This window comes from Podarcis gaigeae, assembly GCF_964106915.1.
Source record: "Podarcis gaigeae genome assembly, chromosome: 5".
Taxonomy (NCBI): domain Eukaryota; kingdom Metazoa; phylum Chordata; class Lepidosauria; order Squamata; family Lacertidae; genus Podarcis; species Podarcis gaigeae.
In genome coordinates, this window is record NC_139681.1 from 85,035,391 (window position 1) to 85,059,594 (window position 24,204).

The window sequence follows — 24,204 nt, forward strand, 5'->3', positions numbered from 1 at the left end:
AAATGTTCAAATCTTCATGCGGTGCATAGTTAAACTGTAGAACATGCTCCCACAGGGGGCAGTGATGGTTGGTTGGTTTTAAAAGAGGACTGGAGAAATTTGTGGAGGATAAGGCCATCAATGGCTGCTAGCCATAATAGCTGTATTTTGTCTCCACAGTTGGAGGCACTAACTAATGCTTCTGAATACTACTGTATTTTTTGGAAACCACAGGGGGTGCTGTTGTGCTCAAATCCTGCTTGTAGATTTACTACAGGCATGTGGTTCACCACTGAGAAAACAGGATGCTGGACTATGTGGGCCATTGCCCTGATCTGGCAGGCTCTTCATATTTTATGATGATGATTATAAATAGTATTTTATTATTTTAATATTTGTACCCTGCCCATCTGACTGGGTTGCCCCAGCCACTCTGGGTACCTTCCAAAAAATATAAAAGCATAATAAAGCATCAAACATTAAAAATGTCCCTATACAGGGCTGCCTTCAGATGTCTTCTTCCAGCATTCCAACATTAGTGTGGGACAAAATCCTGTGGAAATGGTGCATCTTCTGAAATAATATTATTGTTTTACTTCTCAGCCTGCCCATCTGGATTTTATGGTCTCAACTGCCGGTATCCATGCAACTGTAAAAATGGAGCCACGTGTCTCCCAGCGACTGGGCTGTGTGTGTGTGTTCCAGGTTTCCAAGGGGTACACTGTGAAAAAGGTAAATTTCCTATTTAAGACAGCCCAAGTGCTGGAGCATCTTGGGGCCTGTTTAGCTATGCTAAAGATGCTTTAGATTCAAACACTGGCATGCCATGCAATTTCTGAACATGGGAAGCAGTCCTATCAAGAGGTATTGGTATTAAATGAAATGTTAAGGCAAATTATTTAGTTACGTTGCATTGTCTTTCTTACAATGGCAATATATATATATATATATGCTTTCGTAGATTTTCACGGGTACAGGAATGCAGGTTTTGGTGTCCTCGGGTGTCTTCCCGTGTAAAAGTTGGGGTGTCTAGGCGACGTTTCGACGAGGTCTCACTCGTCATCTTCAGGCTGGTGCTTTCGGCTTCTTGTTACTGGAACAGAGCGGGATCTCAATGTTTGAGTTCCTATAAATACTGTAGAGGGGGTGTGGTGTCTAGCCTCCAATGTTCTGGGCAGAGAGGAAGTTCCCAGGCTAGTGTGCCTTTTCTTCTTTTGTTCCTTAATTACTTGAGAGATACCTTGAGTGATTTCTTGAGTGATATCCTGAGTACCACTTAGGTGGGTCATTAGGTGTGGATTAGTTGCTAAAGTCTTTGTGTCTTGACCTCTTGAACTTTGTGAAGAGTTTTCCTGAGAAGATGGCTGTATTGCACTTAGTTGTGCTTTGGCTTGGCTTCGTGTATAGGGGCGAGCTGTGGTTTTGTGGCTTGTGTCAGCCAGATCTGTGTAGGGATTGCAGGGGGGTGCAGCATCCGGAGGTGCCACCATGGATTGGCTACTGGATGGTGTCAGTAATTCATCTGTGGAGAGGGTCTGGGTTTGGGTCTGGTGAAATACCCTCACAACATGAACAAGCGTGACGACACATCCCGCTTGCCAGACATCTGGAAAGGGATCTATGAAATACCCTGCAAAGTCTGCCCAGCCACGTACATTGGACAAACAAACAGACGAATAAATGCACGTATCGCAGAACACAAGAATGCCGTCAAAAAAGAAGAAAAAACTTCCTCTCTTTTCCAACACATGAAAGAAACAGGACACGAAATTAATTTTGCAGATTCCAAATTGCTCTTTAACACGGAACATCACCACAAGAGAATAATCATGGAAGCCATCGAGATAGAGAAACACCCTCACAACATGAACAAGCGTGACGACACATCCCGCTTGCCAGACATCTGGAAATTAGCCCTCCCCACAAAAACTGACACCAGATCCAGAGGCACACAGAACGCCAACACCAATCAACCACACCAGACCCAAACCCAGACCCTCTCCACAGATGAATTACTGACACCATCCAGTAGCCAATCCATGGTGGCACCTCCGGATGCTGCACCCCCCTGCAATCCCTACACAGATCTGGCTGACACAAGCCACAAAACCACAGCTCGCCCCTATACACGAAGCCAAGCCAAAGCACAACTAAGTGCAATACAGCCATCTTCTCAGGAAAACTCTTCACAAAGTTCAAGAGGTCAAGACACAAAGACTTTAGCAACTAATCCACACCTAATGACCCACCTAAGTGGTACTCAGGATATCACTCAAGAAATCACTCAAGGTATCTCTCAAGTAATTAAGGAACAAAAGAAGAAAAGGCACACTAGCCTGGGAACTTCCTCTCTGCCCAGAACATTGGAGGCTAGACACCACACCCCCTCTACAGTATTTATAGGAACTCAAACATTGAGATCCCGCTCTGTTCCAGTAACAAGAAGCCGAAAGCACCAGCCTGAAGATGACGAGTGAGACCTCGTCGAAACGTCGCCTAGACACCCCAACTTTTACACGGGAAGACACCCGAGGACACCAAAACCTGCATATATATATATATATATATATATATATATATATATATATTTGCTTTCGTAGATTTTCACGGGTACAGGAATGCAGGTTTTGGTGTCCTCGGGTGTCTTCCCGTGTAAAAGTTGGGGTGTCTAGGCGACGTTTCGACGAGGTCTCACTCGTCATCTTCAGGCTGGTGCTTTCGGCTTCTTGTTACTGGAACAGAGCGGGATCTCAATGTTTGAGTTCCTATAAATACTGTAGAGGGGGTGTGGTGTCTAGCCTCCAATGTTCTGGGCAGAGAGGAAGTTCCCAGGCTAGTGTGCCTTTTCTTCTTTTGTTCCTTAATTACTTGAGAGATACCTTGAGTGATTTCTTGAGTGATATCCTGAGTACCACTTAGGTGGGTCATTAGGTGTGGATTAGTTGCTAAAGTCTTTGTGTCTTGACCTCTTGAACTTTGTGAAGAGTTTTCCTGAGAAGATGGCTGTATTGCACTTAGTTGTGCTTTGGCTTGGCACAACTACCAAGCAAAACTACCAAGCAAAACTATCAAAGCTACTCCAAGATCCTGCCTACAAACCTATAAAAACAGATCCCACCACCTATCTGGAAAAAACCACCAAATCCAAAATAAAAGCCTCTCCTATCAGTGAAGAAATCCAGCTAAGAATCATCCCCAGAGAAAAATCATCCAGATGCCCCAAACTCTACGGCCTCCCCAAGATACACAAAGAAGGAACACCACTCAGACCAATAGTCAGCTCCATAGGCTCACCTCTACAAAATCTCGCTAAATTTCTCGCCAAGCAACTTCAGCCCTATGCAGAATCCATCTCTTCACACGTACCAAACTCCTTCCAGTTCATAGAAACAATAAAGAAGCAAAACCTACATCCTAATGACCTACTTGTGAGCTTCGATGTTGTATCTCTCTTCACACAAGTGCCCATTAATGAAGCCTTGACAGCTATTCAAAACAAATACAATCCCCCCGAATACATCTTGGACCTGACCAACCACTGCCTAACCAACACGTACTTCATCCACAATGGACAAAGATACAAACAGATAGAAGGAGCACCTATGGGATCACCCCTCTCACCGGTCATCGCAAACCTGTACATGGAACACTTTGAAACCAATGCTTTAGACAAGTCAGAACACAAACCCAAACTTTGGCTCAGATATGTTGACGACACCTTTGTAATTTGGCCACACGGGAAGGAAAAACTGGATAGCTTCCTCACACATCTCAACAACTTACACCCCAAAATACAATTCACTATGGAAATAGAAGCCAACAACCAACTTCCCTTCCTTGACGTCCTAATCTACAAAAAACCTGATGGCTCCCTAGGACACACTATCTACCAGAAAAAAACACACACCAACCGCTACTTACATGCACAATCACACCACCACCCTGCACAAATAAACTCCGTAGCCAAGACTCTCATCTCCAGAACCAAACGCCTGGCTGACAAAGACCACTTGACAACTGAGTTACAGAATCTCTCAAATGTGTTAATTGCCAATGGATACCAGCAAAACAGGATTACGAAGCTAATCCAAAAGGAAACACCCCCCAAAAACCAAGACACAGAAGAAAACAATGGCATGGCCCTCCTTCCTTATATCAAGGGCACTACAGATAAAATTAGCAGAATCCTCCATAAACACAATATCAAAACAGCCTTTTGCACCAACCAAAAAATAGCCAATATCCTCAGAAACCCCAAGGATAAAATCCAGTTGGAAAACCAAGGGATCTATGAAATACCCTGCAAAGTCTGCCCAGCCACGTACATTGGACAAACAAACAGACGAATAAATGCACGTATCGCAGAACACAAGAATGCCGTCAAAAAAGAAGAAAAAACTTCCTCTCTTTTCCAACACATGAAAGAAACAGGACACGAAATTAATTTTGCAGATTCCAAATTGCTCTTTAACACGGAACATCACCACAAGAGAATAATCATGGAAGCCATCGAGATAGAGAAACACCCTCACAACATGAACAAGCGTGACGACACATCCCGCTTGCCAGACATCTGGAAATTAGCCCTCCCCACAAAAACTGACACCAGATCCAGAGGCACACAGAACGCCAACACCAATCAACCACACCAGACCCAAACCCAGACCCTCTCCACAGATGAATTACTGACACCATCCAGTAGCCAATCCATGGTGGCACCTCCGGATGCTGCACCCCCCTGCAATCCCTACACAGATCTGGCTGACACAAGCCACAAAACCACAGCTCGCCCCTATACACGAAGCCAAGCCAAAGCACAACTAAGTGCAATACAGCCATCTTCTCAGGAAAACTCTTCACAAAGTTCAAGAGGTCAAGACACAAAGACTTTAGCAACTAATCCACACCTAATGACCCACCTAAGTGGTACTCAGGATATCACTCAAGAAATCACTCAAGGTATCTCTCAAGTAATTAAGGAACAAAAGAAGAAAAGGCACACTAGCCTGGGAACTTCCTCTCTGCCCAGAACATTGGAGGCTAGACACCACACCCCCTCTACAGTATTTATAGGAACTCAAACATTGAGATCCCGCTCTGTTCCAGTAACAAGAAGCCGAAAGCACCAGCCTGAAGATGACGAGTGAGACCTCGTCGAAACGTCGCCTAGACACCCCAACTTTTACACGGGAAGACACCCGAGGACACCAAAACCTGCATATATATATATATATATATATATATTGCATATGCCAATACTCTGCTTTTTCAGGTTGTCCAGCTGGAATGTTTGGAGACCAATGCAAACATCATTGTGAGTGTGCAGGATCAACTCGGTGTGACCCAGTTACTGGAAAGTGCTTTTGCCCACCTGGCACAACTGGAGACAGGTGTGATGTTGGTAAGATCCTGGAACAAAACCGATACATTTTCTTTTCCCTGTTTTCCCTGTTGCTGGTATGAAGCAGAGCAACGTGATAATCCTGAAGTGGTAGAATAGACTGTACCACCTAAGGCTGCAGATTCGAGGGGGCTGCCATTTTTTACTGCTCCACACATTTAAATAAACAAATAATGCTACAATTAAATGATCTTACACAGCAGACACATGTAACAGTGTCCTGACTGAATTGCCCTTTCCCCTTCCTGATGGGGAGGTACTGCTTAACCCTTTTCACGCTGGCCTTTTTTTTTTTTTTACTCAAAATGGCACCCGGACGCTGCTTTTTGCAACCCTGTAACCTCACTTCTCTCAGTGAGGGGACCAGCAGAAGGCCCTTGGAACTGGACAATAATAAGGGTGGTAAAAGTAAAGGTAAAGGATCCCTAACACTTAAATTCCGTCGGAAACGACTCTGGGGTTGCAGCGCTCATCTCCCTTTACTGGCTGAGGGAGCCGACGTTTGTCCGCAGACAATTTTTATGGGTCATGTGGCCAGCATGACTATGCCGCTTCTGGCGAAACCAGAGCAGCGCACGGAAAGGCCGTTTACCTTCCCGCTGGAGCGGTACCTATTTATCTACTTGCACTTTGACATGCTTTTGAACTGCTAGGTTGGCAGGAGCTGGGACCGAGCAACGGGAGCTCACCCCATCGTGGGGATTTGAACCGCCGACCTTCCAATCGGCAAGCCCTAGGCTCAGTGGCTTAGACCACAGCGCCACCCGCGTCCCTAATAAGGGTGGTAGTAGGCCCAAACAGGACAGTGAGGGTTATACTGTGAGAGGCTTTGGGTCCACCAGATGCATAACCTCATTCCCCTAGCACCCTCTCAAAAAGGGGTGTGTGTGCACTAGCCCTGAAACTGGTACAGTTATTTTCCTTGCCACTGCAGTATATGTGAAAGGGATGTAAGGGTCTTGGTGGACCACAAGCTTAACATGAGTCAACAGTGTGATGAAGCAGCAAAAAAAAAAAAGCTAATGCTATTCTAGGTTGCATCAACAGAGGTATAGTGTCCAGATCAAGGGAAGTAATATTACCACTCTATTTTGCTTTAGTCAGACCACACTTAGAATACTGTGTCCAATTCTGGGCATCACAATTTAAGAAGGATGTTGACAAGCTGGAACACATGCAGAGGAAGGCAACCAAGATGATCAAGGGTCTGGGAACTAAGCCTTACGAGGAGTGCTTGCAGGAGCTGGGTATGTTTAGCCTGGAAAAGAGGAGACTGAGAGGAGATATGATAGCCATCTTCAAATATCTTAAGGGCTGTCACATGGAGGAGGGAACATACTTGTTTTCTCCTGCTCTGGAGGGTAGGACTCGAACCAATGGCTTCAAGTTGCAAGAAAGGAGATTCCGACTAAACATCCAGAAAATATTTTCTGACAGTAAGAGCTGTTCAGCATTGGAACAGACTCCCATGAGAGGTGGTAGACTCTCCTTCCTTGGAGGCTTATAAGCAGAGGTTGGGTGGCCATCTGCCATGGATGCTTTAGCTGAGATTCCTGCATTGCAGGGGGTTGGACTAGATGACCCTTGGGGTCCCTTCCTACTGTGATTTTATGGAACCAACACACGCTTCCCTGGCTTATGTGAGCCAAGCAGGTCTTAGGAAGTGGCCATTCCTTTGCCACAGACTCTTCCATCCACCCTCAACTCAAGTGGTTACTCTCATCTTGGCTTTTTGGATTAATCCGAGAGAATATCTGTGAACTTTGCAATCATGATTTATTCTCAAGCAGATTTTCTTTTCCTGAGAGTAGCTATAGTCAGGGAAAATCGTAAGGAAGCTGCAGAGGTCCCATCATTACAAGCCTTAAGGCTTATTTAATGTTTACACTGGGTGTAAACCCAGATGGTCTCCACTCAAAGCAACAATACACTGTTGAAATGTGGTCCCGACTATAAAGGGATGGAAAACAGCCTGTTGCTTACAAGTTCAAGATCCACAACCCAGAAGGGAAATGGCATGGTATGCTTTCAAATACAGCCAGTGTGAATGAAGTGCCCCAGGATGTTGGAAACGCGGAATTTGCTCCAACCCAAGAGCCTAAAAGAAAGGAAATGACTCTCTTCCTAGCTTGCCCCATTCCCTGCTCAAGATTCCAATCTTTCAGTTCTTGTGGTTTGAATAGGGACCACACAGTACAATGAGTAAGGCTACTTGAATGCAGAGAGCTTTTCCAGCTAGATAGTGTTTTTGTTTAGACAACTGGGGAACACAAGGGGGAAGCTCAGCACAAAAAATAAGAGTGAAGTTTTGTACTCCTTGGGGAAAAAACAGAAAAAAAGGAAAGAAAAGTAGAAGTCACTTTTATTTTCTTCGAAACAGTCTGTGCAACCCCCAAAGCTTAAAAAGCTGTTATGGGTTTGGTTTTATTTGCATTTTTATTTTCAATTAGGCTGAGTTCATCTGTGATATAACCATGAGCAGCTGTGACTGTGCAGCAGCTATAAAGATAAAAGGCCTGATTTTAATTTGAACTCTGGTAAAGCACCCATTAAACAACCATAATGTTAATTAAAAAAAAAAAGCAAGAGAATATATAGGAGGTTTTTTATTAGGTTGCTTTTTTCTGCTAAATTAACATTGCAGACTTTCAAACAGATGTCTTAAATACACATTGTTATGAACATGAAAATGTGGTTATTACTTAAATTAAAATCAGGCCCAGAGGTGTTTGCAAGAGCCTGTCTCACAACGTTCCCTTAATTGAAAGAACTGAAGTGTCTGAATAGGACTAAAGAATTCTCCCGGTGGGGGGAAGCGATCCTAACTGCCCAGCAAATTGCTTTTGGTTATGTAATAGCTCAGATGGTGTAAAGAAAAGGTCTATTGTCTTTTATCACAGTCCAGGTGAGAGAAAGTGTCTATGGGAATATGTAGTAGTAGAATGATGGAGGTTTTCATTAATGAGCACCCTGCAGCAGACATGGTCAGTTCAGTCCATGTAAGTCTTCTTAGGTTTATTCATAAGCTTGCTTTATCTCGTTTCCACATCTGCAATGTTTTTTGTTAAAAATGAATATCTAAGTGTGCCTCAACAAACGGGTCTCATTATGTGCATTTTTAAACCAATCTTATTACAGAATGCATATTTTTAAACATCGTTTGGGTACATTGAGTGAGCTGAGGTCTGCAGAATCTGAAGAAGTGGAACTACTGAAGGGTCGTTTCTGATCCGCATATCAGTCTGAGAGGTGCAGATAAATTCTGTTTGCATCAGAATTCACAGAAATTGAATTCATCAGGCACCCACCCACCCACCTTAAATTTAATCAGTAATGAGAATGACGGAGACCCAACTCTTTCACGTAACCAAACATGGAAGCCATTAAAAAAGCAAAACCAACACATTCACCTGCCCTTGCGTCCCACATGAACCTGCTTTTGTACTGAGGTCATAACTGGAAGTCCTTCTTTGGGTGCCCCCCCCCCATTCTGAAGACAGCTGGGTGGCGACCAGAGAGTGGGGCCTTCTTGTCTGTGCTCATTTGCAAAAGGCTGTTCCTAAAAAAGGCTCACAAGGCACACAATTATACTGGACAATTGCACTTTCATGCTCTCAGACCTTTTTTAATTCCACCAGATTGCTATTAGTCTTCTGCATTAATCCTTTTATTTATTTTTGCTTCTGCCACTTTTATATGTTTAGTGTGATTTTTTAAAAAATAACGTTTTATTGTTTTAAGCGGTTTAGGGTTGTTATTTTTTTGGGGGGGTATCTTTATTCTTTTAGTTCTTTTCCCTATTCTGAGAGCAATATTGACAAAAGGGAGGATAAAGGTAAAGGTAAAGGTACCCCTGCCCGTACGGGCCAGTCTTGACAGACTCTGGGGTTGTGCGCCCATCTCACTTAAGAGGCCAGGGGCCAGCGCTGTCCGGAGACAGTTCCGGGTCACGTGGCCAGCGTGACATCGCTGCTCTGGCGAGCCAGAGCCGCACACGGAAACGCCGTTTACCTTCCCGCTGGTAAGCGGTCCCTATTTATCTACTTGCACCCGGAGGTGCTTTCGAACTGCTAGGTTGGCAGGCGCTGGGACCGAGCAGCGGGAGCGCACTCCGCCGCAGGGATTCGAACTGCCGACCTTTCGATTGGCAAGTCCTAGGCGCTGAGGCTTTAACCCACAGCGCCACCTGCGTCCCGGCCAAAAGGGAGGATATACTTGTTTAATTAAATAAATGTTGCTTGTGCTCCAATCCAGTGAAGGCTCTCATTAGCAGAGGGTGGAGGGGGGAAAGTGATTTTTGACAATTCCACCTTCCCCCAACGCTCCATTCCTCCTGAAAGTTCAACTCTCTGGAACAGTTTAGCCATGGGATACTGCCAAGCAAAAGAGGAATAAGTGAGAATTGCCTCTCTCCTTTCCGCTAGTGACATCCTCCACTGGATTGAAGTCATTGCCATCTTCTTTAAAAAATAAAAAATGAGAGAGTAAATTTCTTCATACTTATGAATATCTTCTCTCCTAAGAATCCTCTCACCTTCACTGAAGCATTGCAAAGTGGGAATATCTTTAGATTAAATCAACTGATTGGCTACAAACCATTCATATTACAGATTAAATGCTGATAAATTGTTGATTAAGAGTAAGAGAAGAATCCGACGTTTCCTTATTTCCTAGCATGCCTTCTTTATTTTCTTGTTCTCTCCCACTCTGTTTTAAAGCATTTCTGGTGGGGCGAGTGGCAGTGGTGATGGAGAGGGGATAGTAAAAACTAAAAATTAAAACTGGAAAGAGAAGCTGCTGAATTGCAACTTATTACCAAACTTAAAACCATGGAGAGACCTGGTCTGAACAAAGACATTGGATTCTTATCTCATTATACATGACAAAGCCATTTTTCACCTTCTCACCCCTTGCTTTTTCCTGTAAGACCTATTGCAGTCGTTAAGAGTCGTCAACAGGCTCATCACAGCTATCTGCCAATCACCCATTCCCACCACCCTTCTGAGTAATACCCCTCCCCACCTTCTCACTATATAGAAGGGTCTGGTGACTTCTGTTTCAGTGTATCTGAAGAAGTGTGCATGCACACGAAAGCTCATACCAAGAACTAACTTAGTTGGTCTTTAAGGTGCTACTGGAAGGATTTTTTTTATTTTGTTTTAAAAATTAAAACTCTGTGACATAAACATTTGCTGTCTCTTGCAGAATGTGGGCCTGGCAAATATGGCCCCAACTGCTCTCAGCGGTGCCAATGTGCCAATAAATCCCAGTGCAACGTGCGAAATGGCAAATGCACTTGTCTCTACAAATGGATGGGACCATCTTGCAAAGAAGGTAACTGTAGAGAGCCTGCAAGAAATAGTGTGGGCGGAGTAAGATACAACACACTGCAGTACAGTTCACTGCCCATATTGCAGGTTGGGGGCTATGCTCTGCAAACAACCAATGGCAGCCATGCAGTCTTAGTCCACTGCTAATACTGCAGGTTAGAGGTTGTAGCAATGATCAGTCTACTTATATTGTCCCCTCAGTCCTTCTTCCAGGCCAAATCCAGCACTCAACTGCATGTATATGTTTTGCATATGAAGTAGAATCCACATCGGAGCACCAACTCCTGTCTTTGATGCCAATGTTTTGTTTTTAGCTCCCTCACTCACAGGGTGAAATAACACCAATGATATCCTGCAACAGTTTTATTTTATTTTTTGCATCTCTACACTTATATACAGTGGACCCTCTGGATACAAATTTAATTTGTTCCGGGGGTCCATGCACACTCCGAAAAATCCATAGCCAGAGGTGCTGCTTTTGTGCACGCACATGGCATGATAGCGCGCACATGCAGCAAAACCCAGCAAAATACTTCCGGGTTTGCCGCTTTTGCAACCCGAAGTTTACATTACTGTACATTGAGCATACAGAGTGTGCATTGTTGTACACCACTTTGATATTTTATGACAGTATAGAAATGCTGTTATAAATACATGCATACATATATATATATATCCACTGCCATAAGATGTGGGTGATGACCACTGTAGCGGAGGTTTAGAATCAAAATTTTCCTTCTCTTAGATGGGCTACCTTCCCAGGTTGATGAGACTTGTCCGCCCCTTACTTTCTTCTACAGAATGTGCAGAAGCTGCCTTCTTGACTGTTGGGTCCACTATTGGGTCTTGTCCGCTCAATCTATTGGAGCCTATCTGGCATGCAGGGAAGTCCCTAACTCACCAAGGGTTTGGGGCGCATCAGCTACCCCCACCTGCTTTAGCCAGCCAGTCCAAGCCTTCTCCTAACATTGCATACACCCCTTTATTTATTAGATAGTTAGAGTATAAACTATAATCTGTGTTAAATCTCATCAAAGATGTATTATGCAACCTTCTAATTGTGTTTATCTGTAATTCTCTAGGTGGCCCTCCGAAACTTCTGTCTTATGAAGAACATACTCAAGAGAAAAAGAATACTTTTTCAAGACTGCCACAACAGGAACACTTGGACTAATGAATGAACTGTTTTATATGCACAGACGGTATTTAACTTTGGAAATGAGAGCTGCTATTCATTTCTGCTTGAACTGGACTGGAAAATTCACACTTCTTTGTGCAGGTCTACAGTATCCATTAAGTAGCTGGGTCCCTCTTAAAACTTTTAAACTCTCTTCTGTTTATTTATTCTTGACCTCCTTCTGCTTCCTCCTGATTAATCCACTCTTGGTATCCTTTCCAAGTGTCAGTCCTGTGTTTTTATGCCCACAAAATGCAGAAATCTTCTCATCCCTGTCATCAAGCAACTAAGATAAATCATTACTTGAACATAAATATTCCAAACCCTTGTTTATTAAAAAAAATCCACCAAGAGGAATCTTTATAGGCTTTTAATACTTTTTTTAAAAAAAGAAATAATATTAATACTGTTACTCAGTAATCTGCCTTTATCAAGCCTTATTATTCAAGCTGTGCTTAAGGAAGGAACATATTTTCAGAGAAAATAGTAGCCATTGTTTCAACGGCAGCAAATATTTGGCAGAAGAAAAATATTTCCCCCCAATTCAGCCAGGGAGATCAGCATGCAGAAGCAGGCAGGCACACACACACACACACACAGAGAGAGAGAGAGAGAGAGAGAGAGAGAGAGAGAGAGAGAGAGAGAGAAAACCAATATGAATATGAGTGCCTATCCAGCTCATTAAACTTGGGAGGTGACGCTTTTGATACAGATAAGACTGCAAGGGAAGAGACAGATCATGACCTTAGGAGTTATAAATGGGAATAAGTGCGAGGGACGAAACTTCTGATTTAAAAAAAAGACATATATACAAATTAGTCTGTGTTAAATCTTTGAATTGAGGCATTAATATGAAAAGACAAACTTGTTGTAGTTGCTGAAATAACTCCAAGAACCAGCATAGGGAGCCATATACAGTGGTACCTCGGGTTACATACGCTTCAGGTTACATACACTTCAGGTTACAGACTCTGCTAACCCAAAAATGTTACCTCGGGTTAAGAACTTTGCTTCAGGATGAGAACAGAAATCGTGCTCCGGCGGCGCAGCAGCAGCGGTAGGCCCCATTAGCTAAAGTGGTGCTTCAGGTTAAGAACAGTTTCAGGTTAAGAACGGACCTCCGGAACGAATTAAGTACTTAACCCCGATGTACCACTGTACTGAGGCAGGCTATTGGTCCATCTAACTCAGTGTTGTCTACAGTGACTGGCAGCAGCTCTCCAGCAATTTTCAGGCAGGGCCCACACCCAGCCCAACCTGGAGATGCCAGGGGTTGAACTTGGCACTTTCTGCATGCAAGGCAGATGCTTTATCACTGAGCTATGGCTCTTCTCCAGTTAAGAATAATAGATTTATGACTCAGCTTGAAAAAACTGCTCAACACTAATTAACCACTAACTTCATCAATGATGTGTAAATTAACCACTCCTGTTTGCCTGATTTTGCATTGGGGATACAGATGCTATCGCTTTCCATCAACAGAGATAAAGCTCTATAGCAGAAATGGGGAGTCGGTGGTCCTCCCTTCAGCCCCAGCCAGCCTGGCCAATGAATGATGGAAGTTGCAATCCAGTAGCATCGGAAAGACCATGGGTTCCCCATCCCTGCTCTAGAGAGATTAGAGGTTTTCCCCCGTTGCAAGTTCTCTCACCATTCAGAAATTCCAGATAGAAACCATGCCCATAAAGTGCTTCTGAAACCACTGTGCCTTGCAGAACTAGAAAGAAAACAATATTGGTAGTAAATGTTGGCTTTTGATTTTATTTTTCATAACAGAATACAGTCATACTTCGGGATGAATACTCTTCAGCTTAAATATTTTCAGGTTGCACTCCACGGCGACCCGGAAGTAACAGAGCACGGTACTCCCAGGTTTCGCCACTTGCGCATGTGCAGACGCTCAAAATGACATGCGTGGAAGCGGCAAAACGCCAGATGCACAGTCGCATCTTACATTCGCTTCAGGATGAGAACAGGGCTCCGGAACGGGTGCCGTTCGCATCCACAGGTAACACTGTACAGTTTTTCAGGACCATCGTTTCACAAGGGAATTTGCAAAACAACAAAAATCTAAAAGGTGGTTGGGGCGGAATCTGGACATGATGGAGAAGCCCCAAAGTCTGCCTTTTTTTACTAGCCAAAACAGAGTGCAGGTGTCATGTGGACTTAATTAGACTAGACTGGACTTGATGCAAAACTGGTTTCAGGTTGGGCCAAGAGGGATGCTAGGACAAAGAAACAACAATTGCTGTTATCCCGTTTTTTATTTAAAACTTACAAGGCCAGCAGTTGCTTCTATCTGTCTCTAGCACAAAGCATAGCACAGGGGGTCCCTTCTGAGGCAGACAGGAGGAATAACGAGAAATTTGGTAGTACAACAAACAATTAATTACAACTAACAATGCCCATTTACACCACAAAGAACTCATAACCCACCTACTTTCAGCAGCCAGAAACACCATAACCAGACACTGGAGAGGCCTGTCAGGAGTAAGCATGGACCAATGGTACCAAATAGTATGGGAAACAGCCCTACTAGAAAAATTAACTAATAAACTGAAACTGACACGGGGACAAACAGAAGAAGACACCTTCACCCCGGTATGGCTCCCCTTTATCACATACACAGCCCAACAGGACAATGACAATAATCCACCAACAGCATACAAATCAATATGGCTAACTTGATCCAAAACACCCACCCACCTCACTCACACACGAAAACAAAGATCACCATAGCCAATCACAAACAAACAATCACATCCTAGGCCAACCCCAACCTCTCTCACCACCAAAGGAACACAAGTGAATAACACAAGCACGCTGACACCAAACTACATACATTAAGCATAATAGAAACACCGCTACCCTACCCCCATCCATCTCCCCTCCCTCCACCCTCCTTTCTTTTTTTTTTCTTTTCTTTTTTCTTCTCCCCCTAATGCCTCAACAAATGAAATGGATTTGTAAAAATGTTACACGGGGGGGGGGGGGGGAATACAAGGCATTATACTTACACTGTAAAACAAGAAAACCCTTAATAAAATATATTTTAAAAAAAAATTAATTACAACTAACAAATTCGCTATAGAGATACCCAACTGAAAGCCCAATTCTCACATTCTTTACGGAGGTGTGAAAAGTCACTACCAAGTAACTTTACCAGGTTCATTTATGTCTGAGCAAATCTCAGGGGTGCAAGCCGGTATCTTTTGCCGCAACAAAGTGAACCATGACAACCAACAGTGTGCCAACAACAGTGTGACGCGGCAGCTAAAAAAGCCAATGCAATTCTGGGCTGCATCAATAGGAGTAGAGCATCTAGATCAAGGGAAGTAATAGTGCCACTGTATTCTGCTCTGGTCAGACCTCACCTGGAGTACTCTGTCCAGTTTAGGGCACCACAGTTCAAGAAGGACACTGGAACGTGTCCAGAGGAGGGCAACCAAAATGGTCAAAGGCCTGGAAACGATGCCTTATGAGGAACGGCTAAGGGAGCTGGGCATGTTTAGCCTGGAGAAGAGGAGGTTAAGGGGTGATATGATAGCCATGTTCAAATATATAAAAGGATGTCACATAGAGGAGGGAGAAAGGTTGTTTTCTGCTGCTCCAGAGAAGTGGACACGGAGCAATGAATCCAAACTACAAGAAAGAAGATTCCACCTAAACATTAGGAAGAACTTCATAACAGTAAGAGCTGTTCGACAGTGGAATTTGCTGCCAAGGAGTGTGGTGGAGTCTCCTTCTTTGGAGACCTTTAAGCAGAGGCTTGACAACCATATGTCTGGAGTGCTCTGTTGGTGTTTCCTGCTTGGCAGGGGGTTGGACTCGATGGCCCTTGTGGTCTCTTCCAACTCTATGATTCTATGATTCTATGAAACCAAATCTCTATTCTGCTGTCATAAAATACCAGTTTGCACCACATGGGGGCACATTCTGACAGCACAGCCACACATCGTTGACATGGTAAAATCACTTTGTGGATAAACCCGTAAGTAATTGGGCGTATCAGGTTAAATTGGATAAAAGATTCAGTGGTACCGCCCAAATCCCACAAAATGCCCCCGTCTGGTTTCATGGATTCGAAGCTGGAAGAGCTTCTGGGGTTTGACTTGTGAGTTCAGAAAGACCTGCCCATCTTTTAACTGTTACATTGCTCACTCCTTCAGCCTTAACAGACTGTAAGTTCCTCTGACCAGCTTTTTTGCCCTGTCCCTGACACTTTTCTGTTTAGTTTGGCACCTGGTGCATACTTAGTGCTCAGCTACTCACAGCAGAGTGTGAGCTTCCATTCAACTGCCCTAACCCACAGGAAGTCACATTTAAGTCCCATTGGAATGGGTGGGACAAGCAAGTTGCACCACTTTAGCATGATAAACTTTGCTTGGACTGGGGTTCAATGTTATTTTCCCCTGCTCTTTGACAAGGCAGCTATAAAGGGGCGAATGAGGTGACTTTCACTGAAGCTATCTACCAGGTAATATTTACTTAATGAACTTTAACAGCTCTGGGTACATGTTAATTCTCCTGTGAAGAGACTTCTATGCATGCCCATGAAACATTTTGAATCCGTTCAACACAGTGTAAGATTGGCCATTATTTTTCCACACGAGGCAGAACACAGACTACCATCAAAAACAGCAAAGCCTCCTCCTTCCCCGTTTTTACTCTGTAATATTTAAAATGGGGAATGTGGCACACTACATAGTCATGATTTCTCTAATGTTGCCAGAAGCAGCTCCCTGGGTGAGACAGAGCTACTATGCTATCTTCCCGGGAGGTGAGTCTCTCCCTGTGAGGGGTGAGGTGGCAGGGAGGTTGGTGTGGTGCAGACGCACTGGCAGAGCCAGCTAAGCACTCCACAACAACCTTCCCTTTGCCTCTCCCTTCTAGGAACCCATGGCAACCCCACCTTCCAGGAAGCTAGCAGAGCAGTTCCTTCTGGTCCTTGCTCCTCATTACTGAATGCTATAAGGGGGTGACAATGAGCTGTGCAAGGAGGTGGCATAGCTATCATCTGTTTTCCGTATTAAATGTTACAGGAAGAGAAGGAGAAATGGATGTGGGATTCCTCCTCAAGATAGAAAAATGATAATCGGGGTCGTGTGTAGCTTTACCCAACCAGAGCTCTGATTTGTTGTTTCAAGCCTGTTGAGAAATGGCAAAAGCCATTCCTTAAAAAAATTATAAATAAACCATGGCTTTAAGTAAGTCCACATCCCTTTTCACTTGCTACTCTTGTCAAGGAAGAGAAAGTGAGGCATTGTTGCTGGTTCTGGTCCCAACCCTTCACAATCCATGGATTGAATACAGATGCCTGAAGTGAACAGCTGTAGCTGTTCCTCCATAAGCTCTCCACACATTTGCAACCTCTGCAGCTAGCCCTGCTCCCATTATCTCTGAATGCCCTCCAATGCAAGAAAAATACTAAGCTATTGATTTTACCAGTGGCCATTCACTCGTTTACATACTCTGAAATAGATGCACAAAGGGCAAGATATGCATTCTGGTTTGCAGTCAGTCGCCCTGAACATATATATCTTGAAATTTGTTTAGAGCAACACCCTGACCAAAAAACAAACTTCGGTCAGTCGTAATTGTCCATTGTTACAATTCTCTACCAACTTTTTGAATTTGGGATTGTAAATATGTACTGTAAATGTGATCATTTTATTTTTCCAGTTTCGGGGTAGGCTATAAATGAGGAATAAGTACTGGGGTGAACAGCAAACTATTTTTTTATGAAATGTGGTTTTTTTTAAAGTTGACCTGGAAATGACTTTTTATGTCAGTTTATTCATGGGCTTTCTCCCTGTTAGTCAAAATACCAGAGGAGGAGATTGGCTGCAGAATCCTATGCATGTTTACTTGGAAGTAAATATCATTGAGTTCAATGGGGCTTTCTCTGAAGGAAGTGTGCATAGGCTTGTGCTGTGTATGGGTTAAAATATTGGCTAGTATATTACACTGACATGTAGAATCTGCCCAGGTAGCTATTATGCATATTTTGTTTGCATGGGGGATATATAATGTATATTTTATATTTCATAAATGTGCCATAAATGTTAACAGACTTGTTTATACTCTGTTTTATACGACTACTCCATGAATTTTCTTCTAAAATGGTCTTAGCATAGTGCCAGCAATGAAAACAGTAAAATATATTACAAATGTGCCTGGATACAATCATTTTGCTTACTGATTAGTTTTGAAAGCTTCTCGAAATCAGTGAATGCTATGATGCCTCTTGTAAAATACATACTGTCAGAGCCACCCGAGGTCCCAGCTCACAAGAGACCAAAATCCAGTCCAAGTTATATACAAAAGGTTTTATTGAAGGACATTGTTGTCGTTACGTCCAGGCTCCGTGGCTCAGCATCTGTTACCCTTAGATGTTTGAAGTCCCCTCTGAGTCAGTCCCGCCCCTGCACCAGCTTAAGAGGCTTGTACTGCTCCACCTTTTCCTCTCCTTCCTTTTCCGCAGGGTCTTCCTGCCCCCCTGTGCTCCCTCCCTTCGGGACTCCCCCGAGGCTGAGTCTTCTGACGCCTGCTCCCCCCTCCTTTGTGCTTTGGGACCAGGCTCCTCCTCAGGGCTCTCCTCATTTCCGCGCGCCTCCACATTTGAACTTGGCGCGCGTACGTTGCCTCCGACCTTCCTTTCGACCGTTACGCTACTCTCGGTACTACACTCCTCCCCTTCCAGCAGGACGTTCTGCTCCGAACTCCTTCCCCTCTCTGCTCCCTGTTCTGCTCTTTCTGACACACTGGTAACTCCACCCCCTTCACTCCGTTCCGACGGAGAGGCCGGTCCCGATCTCCAACCCCCACTGGGGATTCCCTCTTCGTTCCCCTGCTTCTGACTGCTTCCCTCTCTACTGCCCCTTGGCCTGACCAGGGGGGCTCCCTTTTGGGAATCCTCGGATTCACTTGACGGACTCACTGACAACCTCGGGTCATCGTCGTCCTCTTCCTCGTCACCCTGGGACCCCTCCCCCTCGCTCTCTTTCCCTGAAACCCTGACACATACCATGCTGGAGTATTGGAACATTACATTTTGCTTCAGAAATGCTAAACCAGAGGTACAAATTCATCCTGAGCAGAGCTACCAAGAGGGTCCCCTCAGCAGTTTTGAATTTTGTACCAAATTGTGTGGGTGGTGTTCAACCAACACTTACTCAGGGCAGACCTATTGAAATTAATGAGCATGACTAAATTAAGTCTATTAATTTCAGTGAATCTACTTGAGTAAAAGTTGTTTGAATACCACCCAGTAAGTGTGTATGTATTTGTGTTCACAAGAACATCGTTTTTTTCTCTCTCAGAAAGCACATACCTTTCCCACCTTATTATTCCAAGCATCTCTTTAGCAAGGTTTGACATCCTTTCTCTCATTTTAACACTTCACTCGGGTTTCAGTTCTCACTGGAAATTACACTTTCCATTGTGCTGTCATAGTAATATATTGCAAGACAAGGGAAGGGAGAACTGGACAGTCTGTGTTTGCTTCAGATACAGTTCTTTAAAAGTCAGTTTGCAGCACATTGTGCTCCACCCCTCTTTGCAAATTTTTACTCTGATGTGGGGGAGATAGGAGAAATTTGACTTGGTTCACATTTTAAAGCAAACCTACCTAATTACAACTTCCCGAAACAATAAACGGAAATGCAGCTATCCTTTGAAATTTGCACTTCTCTGAATTTGCCGACGCAGTTGTCCAACCAAATATTGTGTACAAAAATGCATGTATTAGATGCAAGTGTGCATAAAACTTCATATAAACTAACATGCCAAAATGTATTGCGTATGAGGAAATCGCTTGCAGAAATGTATTAGTCATTATGGTATACAAAAATGTGTCTTATGAGAAACTTGTACTAAAATGCTGACAAATTTTCCTGAGGGCTTTAAAAAAATTGTTGATAATTTTTCACGACGGCTGGGTTTTTAAAAAAAAATAAAATTGCAAATTTATGTTGAAATGCGAGCAACTGAACTTAAAAACTAAAATTGACAGATCCCTCCCTCCCTACAGTTTGACACCTCAAAATGTAGTTGCTTTGAGGCTGCTTACCGTGAAATCTGGCTGTCTTATAATTCTCTGTGCTTCCATGTAGATTTTACTGCTGCATCTGGAGGCTTTAGAATTTTAAAGATAGAAAGGAACAGTTTAATGCAGCCAAACATAATTACAAACAACAGAGCAGCACACCGAGAAAACAAGTGCCAGCTCATTCATATGAGAAGTTTCATCCCATTCTTAAGAGATGACATGCTTGTGAGTATGTAAAAACAATTAAAACATTTAGGGAATTACTTTCCCAGGCTAATGTGCAGCCATCAGTTTGTTTGTTTGTTTGTTTGTTTGTTTTAAATCATATTCTACTCATTCACAGGAGTGTTCATTGTCAACTTATTGTGTACATGAGAAATCATGTACATTTTGAAACCAGCTGCATTTCTCCAGATATAGGCTGGTATCCAGTACCCTAGTTCCATTAGTGCAAGGATTTACCGCTACGATGCAGACCTCCCCACTCCTTTCCCAGACCACACCCAGGGCCCTCTCCAAATCTGCTCTGGAGGTTTGCCCGGGGTGGGGGGAGAGAAGACCCAGAACACATTGGAGGGGGGTACAGGGGAAGGAAATTTTCCATTGTGCAAAGGATAAACCCTTGTGCTAGTGGAATAAGAGATTTAGGGCTATTTTAGATACAAGCTTTAGACTGATGGAAATTAATACAGTGTGGAACATTTTGACCATGATGCAGCCTGTTTGCCATATACGGCTTTTTTAATAATTTGCATCAAGAGCATCCTAACACTTCAGACAGACAAACTCTTTCTCTTTGGTTCTTTGGCAATGTTAAGTTATCACCAGTAGGGAGAATTCACATTTTAAAATGGAGTGGCTGTTGCCAGCTGGTGGGGCTGCTCTGGATTTGGATGAAATGGTGAGTGCAATCGCCTTCTGCTTTGAGGCCATGGAGAGTGTCTCAACCGTGTGCCCTTCCTTACAGAAAACATATTCAGTCCAGCATTTGGAAAAGAGTATGGAGACACCCAGACCTGGACACCCGGAACAGTTGGCACCCTTGTTTTAAATCCAGTAGATTTTTACTTGCCTTTCAGCTCATGGGAACAGAGCCGCATGTTTTAGGTTAGATTTCAGTAATCATAATGTTAACCTCATAGGAAAACAATCAGAATTTTAAATATTCCCTGCTCCGCCCTGCCAGAAATTATTAGTCCATTTTTATCCTTTTTATGTTGAAGAACCCGAGCTATTAAACTTTGCCCAGCTTTCCTGCCAAGCATATTATTTTGATTGGCTGCAGGTTTCTGTTTGCCTAAGTAATAACCAACACAGCATTGGAAGCTGCCAGCAGGACAAACATGGAAATTATACCTTCTTATTCCTTCCCTAAAAGCCAAAGAGACATTTCAGAAGCATCAGTGGTTATAACGTTGCTACTTTATCCCACAGGAGGGGAAGGGGAAACCCACTATCCTGGGCAAATTCCATAAGGGTGCTTCTCTATACAGGAAATCAAAATGCTGGTGACCAGGAGGACTGAAAGCTGGCCTCCCCATATTTAAAGTGGCAAGGATGCCATTGTTGCCAGCCACTTTCCTCCTCGTCAGAATGTCTTATCTCAACTATGGTTGACTGCGCATTAAGATTATATTTATGCGGGAGCTCTGCTGCAGTGTATTAAGTGATGCTGGGAAGCATCTGCGTTTCATTACATGTTTATTAAGACATGCACACCAGCTCACTCCTGGCCTCCGGAGCCAAGTGAGGCTGCACCTTGCCCCTGCCTGCCTGTGTAGGAAGGAGCCTGGCTGGCCAAAGCAACCTTTGACGGGCAAGTCCTCCCTGACCAGGCGGCCATTCAGTGAGGAGGCCGGGGATACAGCAGCAAGGCAAGGCCAGGCTTGGGGGTCCAGAGGCCCCCGGCAGCAGGCAGAGAGGGATGGAGATTCCTGGGGGGGCACCCGACTCATGCCCCCTAAAAATTGTGCCCCCAGGGCTATGGCCCTTCTGCCCCACTCCTACTACGCCCCTGCTGCAGCCCGCTCACTAAACACTTACAGTGACAGCCATGAGAGTGTTCACTAATGCAGTGTTTTCTGTTGTACCTATATATCATGCTGAAAATAAATATGTTCATGGATCTTCTGTGTCTTTCTTCTTTATCATTCATTTGGCACTGAAGCAAGTATTCAGAAATATAACCGTGGTTCAACCAGTAGAGATCTGGCCTCAACACAGGTTGTAAGATGTGCACCCTGACTTCCCCACTCTCTGCATAAGCAGAATGTGTGTGAACCGTGTATTTACTAAATCACACCAAAGGGTAAGCATTCTCAAGTCCCAGTTGTCCAAGGGTCAAATATTTAATAAATACGTGCTCAAAACCATCTCTCTCTCTCCCTCTCTCTCATTTATTCAGAATGGTAAGATGCAAAAGTACTTATTGCCTGGATATGCCCTCAAATCTTTAGCAACACACAGCCAAGGGATAATTTGGCAAAGAAACTTTTTGAAGCTTAGGAAATGCAGGCTGTCTGGAATCCCAAATGCACAGGCTGAATCCTTTCTAGTCCTTTCTACAGTCACTGCTATTATAGCTTGTTGCTTTGTATGCAGAAGGCACCAGATTCAATCCTTGTATCTCCAGTGAAGAGGATTAAGTAAGATGCGGTGAAAATACCTACGCCTGTGATCCTGGAAAGCTATTCCGTCAAAGTGAACAATATTACCAGGTATGTGGCAACTATGCATAGCATATACGATTAATTTCTATTCCACCTTTCTGCAGTAATAGTCAAGGCAGCAAATAATTTTTCCTGTAAACTGCTTAGAGTTTTATTACAACCAAGAGGTATATAAATGGTCTTGAATAAAATAAAAATAAAAACAAGTAATGCAGCAGCCGAGAGGTAGTTTAGCATAGCTAGGAGACTGAGCTATGAAGCAGAATGTTTTAATTCTATCATAAAGTATGTAGAACGTCTTAGCTTTTGCCCTACCTATCTGCAATATGGGTAGAATACTTTGGTGGCATCTGACTGTCTCAAACAATAGAGTGCGACTCGGGTGGCAGTGAAGTCAAATTGCTGCGTTAGCAGCACCAAAGTAACCTTCCTGGGATACAAGCCTGGGCAGTGTGTACAGAGGTCCTGGGCTGCCCAGATTTTGGCCTTGCTGATGGAAAGGAAAGCAAAGCAATACGTTTGGCATCAGCCTGGCTGCAGCAGTTGCTGGAAAGAGGTGTTCCAGGTGCCATCCAACTGTCTTAGGGTCTCCACTCCGGATTTGTGTAGCGTTTACTCCTTAGCCTTTTCTTCGCCCAAAGATATCCTGCAAGGCAGCGAAGGTTTAGGATCACAGTCTTCCTTCTGCTAGATGAACCTTCCCAGGCTGATGAACCATCTGCCCCACATTCCCCACTACAGCACATACAGAAACCACTGGAACCACTACTGGTCTTGTCTGCTCAATCTGCCAGAGCCTGTCTTTGCATGCAGGTGATGTCTCTAACTCAATGAGGGTTTGAGACCATCGGCTGCCCTCAAGTGGTTTAAGCCAGCCAGTCGAAGCCATTCTTGGTGTGTGGACATGTTTCAAGGAGCCACAGATGAGAGCTGAGCGCAGGGTGGGGATCAAAGGTGGACAAATTAGCCCAGAAGGAGCATGACACTACTTTTCCAAGGTTGTAAAGATTATTGAGTGTGTGTGAGAGACGACCTTTGAACACTAATGTGCTATATCAATCACTTGATACACAAGATGATGATGATTGAAAGAACTCTGTTACATCAGCATTTCAATAGTAGTCAAGATGTATTAAATCTGTCTTCGCTGTCTTTAGTGCAGAATGAAGCTCATGTTTGTATCATAATTCTCAGAAAACTCCAGCTTTTGGCAGCGTTGTATTTTTCCCCTGCCTATGTCCAGTCCTTATAATGAGAAGACATCTCATCATCCGCCCATGATACTGTGCCAAAGTCAACCTCTACCATCAACCTCTCAATTTCCCAAACACTAAAATACTTTTATACCCACACCCCAAAATGAAAAACTGTCCAGGAAAATAGTGAGCAATTTAGAAAGTATATCTTCTAAGCTCCACAAGCTTTTGCCACCAATTCACTCCCCACCCCATTCAAGTTTGGTAGTAAAAGTGGATGATGCAGCTTGATTGCAATATGTTTTATGTATGAGCAGATACTTTGCCAGCAACCAGTAATGTATGTGCCCTTGCTATCTGACAGCAGCAGAATTTAGCTGCATTTGCACTCCCACTGGAGAT

The 24,204-nt window shown here is 43.7% G+C and overlaps 1 protein-coding gene and 1 long non-coding RNA gene across 9 annotated transcripts in view; one reads left to right on the forward strand and one right to left on the reverse strand.

Annotated features, from left to right (window-relative positions):
• LOC310844723 (uncharacterized protein) overlaps window positions 1-12,484 on the forward strand; it is a 226,560-nt gene extending 214,076 nt beyond the window's left edge. For all 6 annotated transcript variants that reach the window (XM_083739122.1, XM_083739127.1, XM_083739126.1 and 3 more), the window contains 4 exons: window positions 583-711; window positions 5,252-5,380; window positions 10,586-10,714; window positions 11,793-12,484. In XM_083739122.1, coding sequence (XP_083595248.1) covers window positions 583-711; window positions 5,252-5,380; window positions 10,586-10,714; window positions 11,793-11,884 — 479 coding nt within the window. In that variant the 3' untranslated portion in view covers window positions 11,885-12,484. The remainder of the gene's footprint in view (window positions 1-582; window positions 712-5,251; window positions 5,381-10,585; window positions 10,715-11,792) is intronic.
• LOC310845130 overlaps window positions 1-24,204 on the reverse strand; it is a 51,319-nt gene that overhangs the window by 8,370 nt on the left and 18,745 nt on the right. For 2 of the 3 annotated variants that reach the window (XR_014564491.1, XR_014564492.1), the window contains exons 2-3: window positions 19,959-20,023; window positions 13,539-13,604 (exon numbers count right to left, since the gene is read on the reverse strand). This is a non-coding gene — a long non-coding RNA (uncharacterized lncRNA). Of the gene's footprint in view, window positions 1-13,407; window positions 13,605-19,958; window positions 20,024-24,204 lie in introns of those variants that run through there. The other variant, XR_014564493.1, reaches the window with a different exon arrangement.